This window comes from Idiotropiscis lumnitzeri, chromosome 16, assembly GCF_059441095.1.
Source record: "Idiotropiscis lumnitzeri isolate Australia: NSW breed Sydney's pygmy pipehorse chromosome 16, RoL_Ilum_1.0, whole genome shotgun sequence".
Classification (NCBI taxonomy): domain Eukaryota; kingdom Metazoa; phylum Chordata; class Actinopteri; order Syngnathiformes; family Syngnathidae; genus Idiotropiscis; species Idiotropiscis lumnitzeri.
The window spans coordinates 16,990,675-17,003,694 of NC_142406.1; the positions used below are offsets into that span (position 1 = coordinate 16,990,675).

At 45.1% G+C, this 13,020-nt stretch overlaps 4 protein-coding genes across 12 annotated transcripts; 3 read left to right on the forward strand and 1 right to left on the reverse strand.

Annotated features, from left to right (window-relative positions):
• Window positions 1-50: 50 nt before the first annotated feature.
• On the forward strand, window positions 51-4,710 carry acot13 (acyl-CoA thioesterase 13). Of its 3 annotated transcripts, none has more exons than XR_015846902.1 (5): window positions 51-195; window positions 278-462; window positions 1,102-1,307; window positions 2,731-3,542; window positions 3,652-4,710. XR_015846902.1 is itself a non-coding variant. In XM_088318827.1 (3 exons), exons 1-3 carry the CDS (start codon window positions 112-114, stop codon window positions 1,259-1,261), a joined length of 429 nt encoding a protein of 142 aa, XP_088174953.1. In that variant the 5' UTR covers window positions 51-111; the 3' UTR covers window positions 1,262-1,477. The 3 variants fall into 3 exon arrangements, 1 of the variants encoding a protein (XP_088174953.1); XR_015846903.1 differs by having other exon boundaries at window positions 1,102-1,265; XM_088318827.1 differs by lacking the exons at window positions 2,731-3,542; window positions 3,652-4,710 and having other exon boundaries at window positions 1,102-1,477.
• c16h6orf62 (chromosome 16 C6orf62 homolog) lies at window positions 1,483-4,734 on the reverse strand. The gene is made up of 5 exons (XM_088318823.1): window positions 3,323-4,734; window positions 3,068-3,244; window positions 2,797-2,922; window positions 2,426-2,560; window positions 1,483-2,280 (listed from the first exon to the last, which is right to left on the reverse strand). Exons 1-5 carry the CDS (start codon window positions 3,449-3,451, stop codon window positions 2,155-2,157), a joined length of 693 nt encoding a protein of 230 aa, XP_088174949.1. The 5' UTR covers window positions 3,452-4,734; the 3' UTR covers window positions 1,483-2,154.
• Window positions 3,838-6,677, forward strand: gmnn (geminin DNA replication inhibitor). Of its 2 annotated transcripts, none has more exons than XM_088318825.1 (7): window positions 3,838-3,986; window positions 5,083-5,170; window positions 5,382-5,462; window positions 5,544-5,679; window positions 5,744-5,826; window positions 5,929-6,039; window positions 6,105-6,677. In XM_088318825.1, exons 2-7 carry the CDS (start codon window positions 5,102-5,104, stop codon window positions 6,249-6,251), a joined length of 627 nt encoding a protein of 208 aa, XP_088174951.1. In that variant the 5' UTR covers window positions 3,838-3,986; window positions 5,083-5,101; the 3' UTR covers window positions 6,252-6,677. The 2 variants fall into 2 exon arrangements, with proteins under 2 accessions (XP_088174951.1, XP_088174950.1); XM_088318824.1 differs by lacking the exon at window positions 3,838-3,986 and adding an exon at window positions 4,741-4,885.
• A 328-nt stretch (window positions 6,678-7,005) lies between these two features.
• On the forward strand, window positions 7,006-12,773 carry LOC148321916 (uncharacterized). Of its 6 annotated transcripts, none has more exons than XM_088278453.1 (11): window positions 7,010-7,380; window positions 7,460-7,528; window positions 8,738-8,762; window positions 10,388-10,474; window positions 10,546-10,694; window positions 10,765-10,884; window positions 10,947-10,980; window positions 11,069-11,708; window positions 11,777-11,894; window positions 12,078-12,264; window positions 12,337-12,773. In XM_088278453.1, exons 1-11 carry the CDS (start codon window positions 7,321-7,323, stop codon window positions 12,600-12,602), a joined length of 1,755 nt encoding a protein of 584 aa, XP_088134579.1. In that variant the 5' UTR covers window positions 7,010-7,320; the 3' UTR covers window positions 12,603-12,773. The 6 variants fall into 6 exon arrangements, with proteins under 6 accessions (XP_088134583.1, XP_088134581.1, XP_088134580.1 ...); XM_088278452.1 differs by having other exon boundaries at window positions 7,011-7,380; window positions 12,054-12,264; XM_088278454.1 differs by lacking the exon at window positions 10,947-10,980 and having other exon boundaries at window positions 7,009-7,380; window positions 11,083-11,708; window positions 12,054-12,264.
• Window positions 12,774-13,020: the final 247 nt, after the last annotated feature.

Consider the following 13,020-nt stretch of genomic DNA (forward strand, 5'->3'; position numbering starts at 1 on the left):
TGGCCATCTTTCTACTCGTGTTTCCACCCGGAAATGTTTGAAACGGAATAACTTCCGGATTGTATTTGACATTGCAGGTACCGGTAGTTCGTTTTTCCTCATTTCGTTAGCATGGCATCGCAGTCTTTAAATGTGATCAAACAAATAATGCGGGCTATGAAAGACAAGCCAGGCTTCGACAGAGTCCTTGACAAGGTGTTTATTTTGGCAAGTCAACAAAAACAACAACAACCGGAACATTTCCAGAAGTTGAGGTGGGCGTTCATGTCTTGTGCAGGTGGCGCTGGTGTCGGCGGCGCCGGGCAAGCTGGTGTGCGAGATGCGGGTGGCGGAGGAGCACACCAACGGCTTCGGGACGCTGCACGGGGGCCTCACCGCCACCCTGGTGGACGTCATCTCCACCATGGCCATCATGAACAGCGACAGGGGGTCGCCCGGAGTCAGCGTTGACATGAATATCACGTAAGATGCTCTTCAAATTATCTTAGTGCATTAGAACAAAAAAAAAACAAACAAACAATATTGTGGTTGACTGGTTTTGAAAATGTTGTTTGTCCTGTTTTTTCTCATAAACTGCCCCACCTCTTAATTATTATTCTAAAATGTTAATTTTTCTTAAACTGTATTTATATTTGTAACATTTACTCAAATGATTTTCCGTGTTAAAATGCGTTTTTTAATGCAAATTATCTCCTCCAAACTGCCTTTTTTTTCTCATGACATTTTCTGCTTCTCACAAATTTATCACTCTATTCACTAATATTTCTATTGGAAGTTTCTCACTCAAAACTTTTTTTTTCATAAAACTATTTTTACTCTTTTTTTTAAATTATTTCATGATAAATTTCTCATTATTTCCCCCCGAATGTAAAAAGTGCATTTATTTTAATCAACTTAGTTTGATTTCAATGAAAGGATCATTTCTAAAATGCATTGCAAACTTTTTCCCAAAATTATTTTTTACCCTTAAATTTTCAACTGAAATTAGTTGTTTAAAATGTTCATGTAAAATTAGCTTTTAACTCATCATTTACCTGTAAGATTTGCCATTTGCGCTCCCTCAAAAAAGGTGCTGACTTTTCCTCATATGCGTTTATGCAGCTACATGAACGCGGCCAAGCTGGGTGAAGACGTGCTGATCACGGCTCAGGTGCTGAAGGAAGGACGCACGTTGGCGTTCTCCACCGTGGACTTGACCGTCAAGGCCACGGGAAAGTTGATCGCGCAGGGACGGCACACCAAACACCTCGGCAGCAGCTAAGCGGGTCCGCATTCGCGTTCATCTTCGGGGCCGGTGAAGTCAACAAGTACAACACCTATTTTAAAAGTTCTCATTTCTGCCTTAAATTGTAAATCACAGTCGTGTTAAATTTGTACAAATTAAAAAAAAAAAAAAAAGCGCCATTGAGATTTTTGCAAGGCAGGAGGTCATAAATTGTAAATAGTCATGCAATAACAATTAAAAAGAAAAAGTGGAGACGATTGTTGCATTGACAATTTGTATTGAGATATATACTCAGCATAATGATCAACAGAACAAAAAAAAAAAGAAGCCTCAAACCTTCAATTGGACACACTTGAGTCATGAACATGGAAAAAAAATCTTTGACAAGCAATTTATATCCAATCAAAACACAAAATGTTAGTTTGCTTTAGTTAGGTGCATTGTTATTGTCATCATTGAAAGAGCCCGCATCCCAAATCAAACATCAGTAGTGATTCAAGCGTAACACCCCCAAAAGGTCCAGCAAAGAAGCGATAACGGCACATTTGATTGGACGTCCTATTGTTTGTGGTGTTATTACAAATGTGTTACACCCCAAAGCTGGTTTCCCCAGAAACGACAAATCAAAAAAACAAAAAACACCTCTTCTCCTGTGACAGGGATAAACGACATGTCCGTGTTTCTCTTGCTCTCTTCCAACATAAAAGAAGAGTTCCTGCCTGCCGCTGTGACGGCGACCAATCGTTCCAAATCAATGTTCGTGCAGGTTGACGCAAAACAAAATGGATGACTGAACAGGAATGAGGGAGGGAGGGAGGAGGAGGAAGAAGAAGAAGAGGGGGGAGAATGAGAACATCAAAATGGCTTCTGAAGGCAGGATTGAGAGGGATGCAGGATTGGGAGGGGGCTTTTGAGGGCATCCCCCACCCCTAGTCGGGCATGTAAGGTCTGAGGTGGTCCTCGACGTCGCCCACGCCCCAGCAGGTCAGCTGATCTTGGGGGAGGTGCAAGCACAGGCTGCACAGCTTCAGCACCGTCGCCTTGCTTTTAACAGTCTGCCAACACAAAATTAATGCCAACATCATAAACATTTCAACAGAGGTCATTTGGCACCATCTTGTGGCATGTAGAGGCAATTACAATATTCTTTATGTTAGCTTTTTGCAGCATGACTTAAAAAAGAAATATCGGGGTGCAGACCTGTAGGTGGTGTCGATCCATGAAAAGAAAGACGGACTGCGCCGGGTTGTTCATGATCATTCCAGCTTTATCCTTGCGAGTGAGCGCGTGCAAGCACTGCTTCTCGTAGTCGCCGTACTGGAACTCAAACTTGGCCTGAAATAACGAGACAACTTGAGAAGTGCCTGGACGCTAACGTGTGGCATCCAAAACTCAGATTTTTGCATAGACGTCAATTTTTTTTTTTTTTTTTTAATGGGCGGTGATTTTTCTGCCAAAATGTTACAAATTGTTCGCCAGTAGTTGTAATAACGGCTTGTTTCCAGGTAATCGTATGACTTTTGTCGGCCAACGCGTCCTTGCCGCCACCGGTCCACATGCAAAGTTCTGACCTGAATGGGCCTGAAGGGCTCGTCGTCGGCTCCCTTCCATCTGGAGAAGAGCAGACAGACGATCTTCTCGATGTCATTGCGCGGCCAAAGGATGAAGTCCATCTCCTGCGTGCAGCCGATCACATCCTGCCATTGAGAGAGAACGCCAGCATTAGCTCACTGCATTTTTCTCCTCGAGGTACCATATATTAAGTGCGTTTTGCTGTCCAGAATTTTAGGTATACAAGCAAGTCCCAATTTAGGACTAAATGAAAGTGTCGATTGAGCGTACCCTTCGCATGGACTGGTATCGGGGGGCGTGGAGCTGCACCACATCCTTGTGCAGGAGCTCTATTGAACTCTCCAGGGAGTAGCGGGAATCCCGCACACCTCGCAAGATGTCCTCCTCGTAGTTGTTGGTCATCACCGGCACCACTTCGGCCACCTCGAAGAGCGCCGACTTCTTTTTCTGTTGGGACAGCCAAATAAACGCATGAGGTGGCGATCAAACATTTGGACAGGTTATATGTCTTATGCGCGCACCAACCTTGTCCTTGAAAACAAAGGCGATGTAAATCTTGAAATCGAACTGATCGGCCAACGATTCCCGTTTCTTCCGCAGCTGCGCGCGGAGACGATTTCTGGTTTGGTTTCGTCGCGTGGTGGGATCCCCCATGGTCAGATGCGATGTCTCAACTTTCCTTTTTGACCTGCTCGCACTAATAATTTTTGGAGGTTGCGCTTATAGTCGATGGAGCGCCAACCAGGTCTGTGAACTAGCCGCTCTACAACTACAAAACTGAAACAGGTTTTTCAACCAAACAACACCATATCAAGTCATGTTTACGTTTTTTTGTTTGTTTTTTTCTTCAAAAGGTGGCGAATGGGAGATCTACGGCAAGGACTACATCTCCTGTTTGGTTGTTAACAAATCCATCGTTTTAAGACGCATTCCTGACCGTCAACGGAATTTTCAGCAGATTTGTAAATATAAACGAGAGCAAAAATGTGGCTGCTTATTATTAGTCGTATTACTTCGTACAGTAGCAACCCATAGCGGCGCTTGGTGAAATGGAGGACTAGCGGGCTAATATATTCGGTGGTGGGTTCAGAGTCCCTCATCCATGGCTGAGTGTGCTGGACCGGGAATATGGACGAGCATGGCGGGGAGCCGTTGGCACATATGGAAGAGGAACAAGGCGACGACAAAGGTTGTTTGACATTTTCCTCGCCGCTTTTTTTGGCTCGCTGTCTACTTGCTCCTGGTAGTTGTAGAGCTGCTGGTGGTCATGGTGTATTTTTAGCACTCTAGCTAAGTGGCGCTAGCAGGCTAACCGCTGACGAAACGGCGATCAAAGCTACATTTTATTTCCTTTGGGGCCCGAGTGCCTTTTTTTTTTTGTTTTTGTTTTTTTTAGGAAGGGGAAAACTTCTCGGTTACGACTCGGTCATCTTTCCTTACACGTCGTCGCCAGTGTTGCGCGATGCTAAAAAGCTAACAGGCAGCTAGCGCGTGAGCTCGACATCGTTTCTAAGGACAAGTTAAGTTGAGCTCGCGTCGTCAACAACTCCCGTTCGGGCTTGTTTTATTGTACACGGTGCACTAAAGTAACGCCCCGTCCTGCTTTTAAGAGCTGGTAAGTTTGGCGGTTGTGGATCTTTTCCTCCGTCGGTCTGTCGGTCGTCGCCCTAAGTGCTGCCGCATGCCATGTCAAGATAAATCGACGGTCCAGCTGGAGTCCCCCGTTCTTTCAGTCGACGTGCGGCGCGATCTGTCTCCCGGCGGCGGGCCCATTATTACGCCTCCAGCGGTTTTGTTTTTTTCCCCACACACTAGGTCCGTCGCTTTTTTTTCGCCCTCGGTTCGAATAATGACGGCCACGGAAAAACAACAAGCTTCGCAAAGCCGTCTTGTATCGGAAAGCTATTCCAAAATGGCAGCGCGACGGGCACGTGACGTGTGTTTGAAACGTCAGGTACCCGACGTCACGTCCGGTTTCCAACGACCGAGTGTGGTCACGTGATCCGACTGGGACTCATTTAAGCGAGTGGCGCGAGTCTTTCTGAAGACGACCTAGTTTTTTTGTTTACATTTTTTCGTGTCTTCCCGGTAAGTTGACGAGAAAATAGCAAATCCATTCTAGTGACGCCATTTCAATCATGTCTGTGCTCGTTAAGTGGCTGTGATATTGACAAGCGGCATAAAAAGCAAGTCGGTTGCCTTTGCTAGGCTATCATGCGAGTGGCAGCCGCCGCCATTTTGTATCTTTCATGCAACGTTCTAAACCTGCAATGTCTTTTTCACAGCCCACTTGAGGACAACAAAATGAATTTCGGTGCTAAAATCAGACAAGGCCCGGCTAAGAACAACGACAACGCCAAAGTTAGCGGCAAGGTGAATAAAAAACTACATTTTTAATGAGGGTGTAAATTCTCCATAAAAGTGCAACAAAATGGACATAAATGTAAAGGTTTATACCATGTTCTGTAGGTGGGGATTTGTTTCCACTGTAAAATTGTTTTGAATTGCTCTTGTAACCGGTCCTTTTCTTTTTTTATTCTCTCGAAATTGATAATTTTTTTTCATTTTCTTTCCAACATCAAAGAGCGCAATGAATTCTTCCATGCCGACGCTGCAGGTCCTCCAGCCCTTGGCAGTCAACAGCAATTTGGGAAAGTCCATACAGGTGAGTATTTTTCAGCACATTAATTTGTAGGGTTTTTAAATGAGAACGAAAAGTAAATGTGCGCCTTTTCTGCTGTTACAGGGCGCCATCCCCAAGCGTAAACAGTGGCTTGCCCAGCAAAGCAGAGGGTTGAAAAGAGTCAAAGTGGAAGTGAAGTCAACACAGACTGAAGACGTTTCCACTTTGAGCAACGATGCCTACGAGCTCATGATCAAAGGTGAGGAGACATTTGTGTGCTTGCAGTCATTGGTCTCAGGGTAACTTTACTTGTTTTTGTGTAGAAACTCCTCCTCCTGCTTACTGGAAAGAAATTGCAGAAGAGCGTCGAAAGGCTTTGTTCAAGGTTCTACAGGAGAATGAAATGGTGAGTCCTAATGTTGTGTTTTATTATTTTTAAGTCTCCCCTCACATTTGCGTCAAGCTCAACTCGTCCAACGCATTTCTAATCAATTTGCACGCCAACCAGCTGCATAAAGATATGGAGGCCAGAGACGAGCAGATTGCTCGCCTTAAGAGCGACAACGAGGAGCTGCGCGAGCTGGCCGACCACGTACAACACATGGCTGACATGATTGAGGTACACGCTGCACGATGCGTTTGTGCGTTGGACTCTCAACTAAAGCTGCTCGTGTTTCGATACAGAGGCTGACTGGGAAGGGACCAGAAAACCTGGAGGAAATCAAGGGCCTTGCACTCGAGGAGGAGGAGGAGGAGGAAGAAGATGAGGATTGTAGTCAAAGTGAAGCAGAGGAACAAACTTCAGACAAGGAAGAAGAGCAGCAGGATTAACTCTGCTCAAAGGACTAAATGGAAGCTGCTCCTCAAAGATGATTATTTATTTCTTCTTTCCCCCCTTCCATTTGAAACAGTTTAAAGTTTTTGGGAACCAGTAATGTGTGGCTGTGTCAATGTTGGAGTGTTACTGATTCCTATTCAATGCTGCTTGTCTTTGTGAAAGTGATGCCCCCCCCATTTGTTGACAAACACTTGAATTTTTTTGGTCGGATGCTCATGCAGTTTTAAAATAAATGTTTTATACACTGTCATGTTTGTAAACTGTGGTTGCTATACTTTTTTTAGTAGGGATATAACTGGTGATATTTGCATGATAAGTCTGAAAAACAACTTTTCATTCACTTTATCTGGACGCAGCGTAGATAATACTTGGTGCTGCAATCAATGGAAACAATGCTACAATAAAATGATGGGACAAGCCTTTTTCTTTGTCATTGTTTTGTTTAAAAAAACAAAAACACCCCCCCTTCCATATATAAGTCTGTGTATGCTTTGTTTCTGTTGGTGTCCTAAAATCTGATTGGCCAATCAAGCAATTAATTACATAAACGATTTTTTTTAAAAAATATGTAAAATATGTTGGCTGCCAGGATGGCCGAGTGGTCTAAGGCGCCGCGTTCAGGACCCAGTCTCCCCAGGAGGCCTGGGTTCGAATCTCAAATTTCCCCATTGTGGGACTAATAAACGGAATATTATTATTATTATAAATATATGACATGCAGTATTGCGCCAGGCCGCAAGGGGGCATTGGTGACAATTTCTTCTCAATTCTATTGTACACATCCGGAAATGGTTTGAAGTCGTACCCCTGCACGTTTTTTCGAATTAACGTTGTTTCCTATTAGGGTTAAATATTGAGGTCAATGATAGAATTGTAGTCTGGGATTATTTAACATAAATCTAGTCAAAACGTCTTTCATTTAATGATTTCCGTTAAAACTGAAATAGCTTCCACTTGAAGCCACAGGCCTGTTTTTTTTTTTTTGCGTGCTAGTTAGCTTAGCCTCAAGTGCTAAACTCAGTGCTCGTCGTCAAATTTCTTTTCAATTTAAACGACGACGAGATGGACGGTTTGACAACTCCGTACGAAGATGACTCGGCAACGGACTTTCTGGAATGTTCGGTAAGCGAGCCAGCCACGATACAGTGGCGCATCATCGTCATTTTGTACGATTGGTGACTTTTTTTTCGACTTTTTCAAGGTGTGTGAAATATCCTTAAGGGGCCTCAATTTGTTTAAGATACACGTGACGACGTTGGGACACTTAAAGGTGCGTAAATATTATTCTTGTTCAGAGCTCCGTTTGAGACAATATTTTGTCATCCTTTCAAAGTTTTAAATGAATATAGGATACAAATACTTGCGAGAACAGATTCACACATGTCAGTTTTTTTTTTTTTAGTGAGCTCTTCTATTTGCCATGTGATCATGTCATGCATTAACGTGTTGTGTGTATTCCTTCAGGCTCTCGTGGTATTTTCTGGGGACTTTGCTTGCTTTATCATTCGTGACAGTAGCAGTATTTTATTTTTTTTTTACACTTCAGAAAGCAAAGCAGGTCAAGACTTTTTCTTTGCAATTCTCTTCTCTCCATTATCCACCTTCCCCTTGAGTCACAGTTTTGTATGCATGGCACCAACAAACTCAGTGGATAAAGTTTTTTAGCTTTGCAGGCGGAGCCCTAAGGGGGTGACACAGCAAGTAAGCGCCATCTGGACGTTTTTCAATAATCAAGCGAGCAAGAGAGAAGACATTCTCTGTCTTTTCACGACGATAAACATAGCTTATCACCCTAACGTCAACCAGCCATGAAGAAAACGTGCGGTCTTGATGAGCACGTTAACAAAAGACAAGATTACGCTCCTTTTCTGCATAATTGGCAGGAGGTGAACGCAGCACCTTTTCTTTTCTGCAGCCATATTGCTCGTACTGACTCGCTTCAAGTCGTCTTGATGTACATCTGTCAAGTCTTGAGACTCAAGCAAATCTGTGTCCTGCAGAGTCCAACTCAATTTCCAACCCCAAAGTGTTGCTCCATCTCCAATCTCTCGGGAAAATAATCCAACCTTTTTTGGCTCCACGACGAGGCCTGTCTTTACTCTTACAACTTCGCATGGCTTTCGTTGTCTCTTTCACTTGGATTTTTGGAGACATGATAAGAACCTTTAGGATCAGACCCTCTTGAGTACTGCCAACCTCAAAGCATCAAGCGATACCTTGTTCTTTTTTTGTACCTTTATAGCAACTTTTCTAAGGATGTCGGACTTGGTAAATTGAGTCAACTTTGTCCACTCACCTTCTTCATCAGTACTATGAAAATTCTTGAATTCCAGTCTCCCACAACCATATTCACTTTCTCGAAGTCCCGAGTTGTCCCTAAAATGAACATTTCAAACAACCTAACTGTGAAAGATGTCTTCCACAGCATCGCACTGATTGATTTTTTTTTTTTTTTTTTCTCTCCTTTCATCCCCGGCAGAAAGAGGATGCCGCCGTTGCCGCGGGTAAGTAGACGCCATCGTCCATCAAGTCATGTGGTGTCCGCGATGGCCTCGTATGTTAGCTCAACTGTTCGGTCAGCTCGTTAAGTCCAGGTACGCGCGCAAAGGCAGCTCCCGTTGCTTGTCTGTCGATTGGGTTTGCGCAACCAGCACTTTCAAATTTGCTAATTCATCGTCACTCTTAATTTCTGGGCCCCACGCCAAGTTCTCCTGAGCTCTCGGGACTTTTCATAGAAGTGGTGTTGCAGAGAACAAAAGTCTTTGCCGCAACTCACCGGAAACAAAATCCAAGACCACCGTGTCGCAAGAAATGCACCGAGCTCATTTATCTGCCTCGATGTACGATTTGTTTCCGTTGAAGTCCGAGCTTTGTGTTGGGAAAGCTTTCTTGCGAATCATCAGACGAAACTTGCCAAGAGTTCTGCCACGCTCTCCTTGCGGAGGTGTCGCCGGGAATCGGTTCCCGACACATTCGCGACCGCCGCAACTCGACCGAGACCAAATCCACGAGCAACCGGTGACAGGAACCGCGTTCGTCTGTCTACATTTCTCATTTAACAAATCAGCTTTGTTTTTTGTTTTCTCCACAAGAGCTGAAGTTCAAAAGTTCTGATTTATTTTGATTTATTTTTTTCAAGGAACTTTAAAGTGGCCGGGTTCCTTTTTGTCTCTTTCAAGGAGGTGACGCAGGGAGAAAGCAAGCAAAGCAACGTTCGCAGCCGACAGCTTTTTCAGTGTCTCGGCTCTTGTTCTGGAATATTTTGGCTTAGTTCTTTTTTTGTCTATGTTTTTGAGTGCCTGCAATTTGGTTCTGGTCGTTTGGTTTTCTGGCAGCTGTACATTGGTTCTAAAATACCTCAACTTGGTTCTTGTCTTCAGTTCTTAATTGCCTGAAGAGCGGTTATTGCAGAATGGACCCAAACTTGGTTCTTGTCTCGAGTGACCGTGGCTTGCTTCCTTAGCCGCCGTAGCGTGCTCACGAGGACCCCATCGCTCAGTTGTGGGCTCAAGTACCTTTCGCTTTGTTTTCAGGTCACCGACGCTTGCTTCTTTATTGTTATTGTTTATTGTTCTTACTTGCTTCTCAACTGAGTTCTTGTCTTGAGGACCTGTCGCTTTGTTCTGCTGTGTTCTTTTTTTTTTTCTTTTCTTCCGTTCTGTAAACGGTACGTGGCTCCTGCAGAGTTGCCACATTTCTTTGTTTAACTTTAATAACGCAAGCTGGATCAGAAATCTCTTTTGGGGGGTTTACCGAGCCCGATTTGGTTTCTTCGGCAATGCTATCCAGATGGATGGATACCTGTGAAGGTTTCACTTTTGTTCTCGAGGTCTTGAAGGTCGGCGAAACCTTTGAGCAGATGTTGAGAATTCTTGGGGTTTCCTTTCGGCATTTTTCTGCCTGTGGGCGTCGCTTACGTGGGTGTCCTAACGTGCAACAATGCTCGCATTTCACCATCTTTTTTTGTGAGCATAAATGTGCGTTGTCAAATTCGAGGGAAAAAAATGAACAACCATTTCAAGACACGTCACTATTTTTAGAGATTACAATTTAAGCAGCGTCATTTTCTGCAAGCAAAATGTGTTCAACTTTTGCTCCGTCGTCATGCATTTTTGTTTGGTGTCGTCAGGTCACACGGTCCGAGAACAAATCGTGCCTAAATTTAAGGATATCTTAGAATACGTGGATTACCTGAAGCTGGACGAACCCATAATAGGTAAGGAAGACACGGCACACTTTTCGGCTCTTCCAATGATGCCACGTAAGAATCGTGTTCTCCCATTTCAGGTTTGAACTTCTTGGAAGAGGTGCCGAGCGTGAACTTGGAACATTCCAGTATGGGCCCCCAATATACGTGCACGCTTTGTAATAACACCGCGCACCTGCCGAAAATGATCCATCATGTGATCGGACGAAAACACAGGCAGAAATATATTGTAATGCGCTTCGTATTTGCACTGAGAGTTTTTTTGAAATAGTGTCACTCAAAGCGGCGTGTCCTTGCAGGAGGCAAAGCGTCCAGATCTGGTTTCATGGGATAAGCATACGGTGGTGCTACAAACGGGCAAGATGATTCGCACCAAAGCGGAGATCATCGCCAGGCAGGACGGAAGCGGATGTCCCAAAGTAAGAACTTTGTCTTTGCATCCAATGAGGGCAAACGAATACTTACGGTGTTTATGTTACAGCCAATGAAGAATGTGGAAAACTTAATGACAATAGGTAAATAAATGCACCGGCGATATAAATGGCAACATTGAAAATGGAGCGACTACTCGACAGTCAAATTTAACGTACTTTGGTTGCGTAGTTCTCCCATGGCAGAGGCAGAACAGAGACCCCCGAAACTCCTCAGGCCAGCACCAATGGATGCAGGAATTCCAAGAGTCGGAACGCCGCCATTTTAGGCCAGATCCTCTGAGCGGCGCCTCGTTCGTCCCGGCCGGGGCTCGCCCGATGAATGCGGCGGGAAGCAGACCGACGACATGCGTGTGGGATCAGCAGCTGGCCGACGACTGGGAGAGGGCTGCGGAGCGAGATTATCGTCTGGATAATCCTGTCTCACCAAAAATAGGGGTCCAGCCCCACAAGAAGACACAACAGGGTTGGGAACGACAAGATGTCCAGCGATGGTCTTCTGCGAAGGATGTCGGTGCGAGGCTCGGAACAAACGCGCCGAACCCCCCCGCAATGATTGCTCGCTTAGCTTCAGAGAAGCCTAAAGAGCAGTTTACAGATTACAATCACGGAATGCGACAAGCCGAGTCCTTTTCGGCTGGCCCCGCCAACTTCCAGACCCTCCGGGAAGATTCCAGGAGCATGTCGGCCATCCCGGAGCCATTCCGGCGCTTCATGAATGGTCCCTCAGACAACGAGGCATCCACTAGACGCAAACGAAAAAGCCGCTTCTCGGATGCCACGCCTGAGGAGGTGGCAGTGGCCAACAAGTTGTAAGCAATTTATTGGTGACTTTTTTTTTTGATCATGAATTAACTTTCCAAGACTTTTTGGGCAACAGTTTCCACGCCGGACCCCCAGATGGCAAACTCAGAGCTCCTCTGGCATCTGGCGGTGGATTGTTCCAGCAGGAGACCCGCCGAACGATGCGGTTTCCCGATGGCTTCTCACAATCACAGGTAGCGCATCATTATTTGCATGATCATCTCTCTTCATACGGATGGAGGGTTGACTTGCAAATGGAAATGCTAAAGTGGACCACACGTTGGCCGTCCTTTGTTGAAAGCAATGTCGTCCTGCTGAATTCTGCATTGAGGAACGTTTCTGATTTCAAACAGCAAAACAGTCCCGCACTCCCGCAGATGTCCTCACAACCCTCGTTCGTGAGAACATACCGGGAAGAGTCCAACTTCCGAAGAGCTGAAGACGCTTTTGGCGGGGAAGGCAACGGAGGAGGAAGAGACTGGAACAACGCGGGTGACGGCCTACAGGCGTACCAGCAGCAAGGACGCCGAGAGCCCGGCGACTTGAACGGAAACCGTCACCAAGGTACAGGCCGTACTTCTCACAACGTCGGGTCCACCTGCACAATCTAACGTCACCTTTTCTCCTGTCCTTCAGCGGATTTTGGTCAGCAACAGGCGTACACGACATGTCATCCGGATGAGCGAGCGCAGTTTCCCGAACGCTTCCTAGGAGGAGGCCAGCAGCAGCAGCAGCAGCAGTTTCAGCAGCGCGACGTGCAACCCTTCTCCCGGCGTGTTTTGGATTCCCGCTCGCCACCTTTTGACTTGGAGAGGCCCGTCGGCATTCACCGGAACCCTCAATACTCCAAAAGTCTGGAAAAACTTACATCCACTATCCTCGAGTTCATGTCCAGGAATTAGTCATACATTAATAGGTGTACCACAGCCAAAGTGGAAGATTTGAAATAAAATGGAGCACTTGCAATCTCTTGATTCCAGAAACTGCAATTGAAGGCGGATGAGCTCACTACTTGTATGCCGTGCATCCTTTCATAATTGTTTGGAATATATGTAAATAAATTATTAGCCCGCTGTGCCTTGTTCTGTCACTTCTTATACTGCTAATCAATGCCAAATTCAGTTCTTAAGTGTCTGTTCCAGCTAAAGCCATTTTAGTTGGCCCAGTCTCTGTCACATGCTTAGAAGCAATTACTCTTGAAGTTCACACAGGAAAAAAAAGACAATTGGAACAGTTCTCATGAAACAAGCTGTGCTGTATTGTTTTTAATTAATATAAAAGTATAATAAATGACACAAAAATAGGGCAACAGGGAAACAG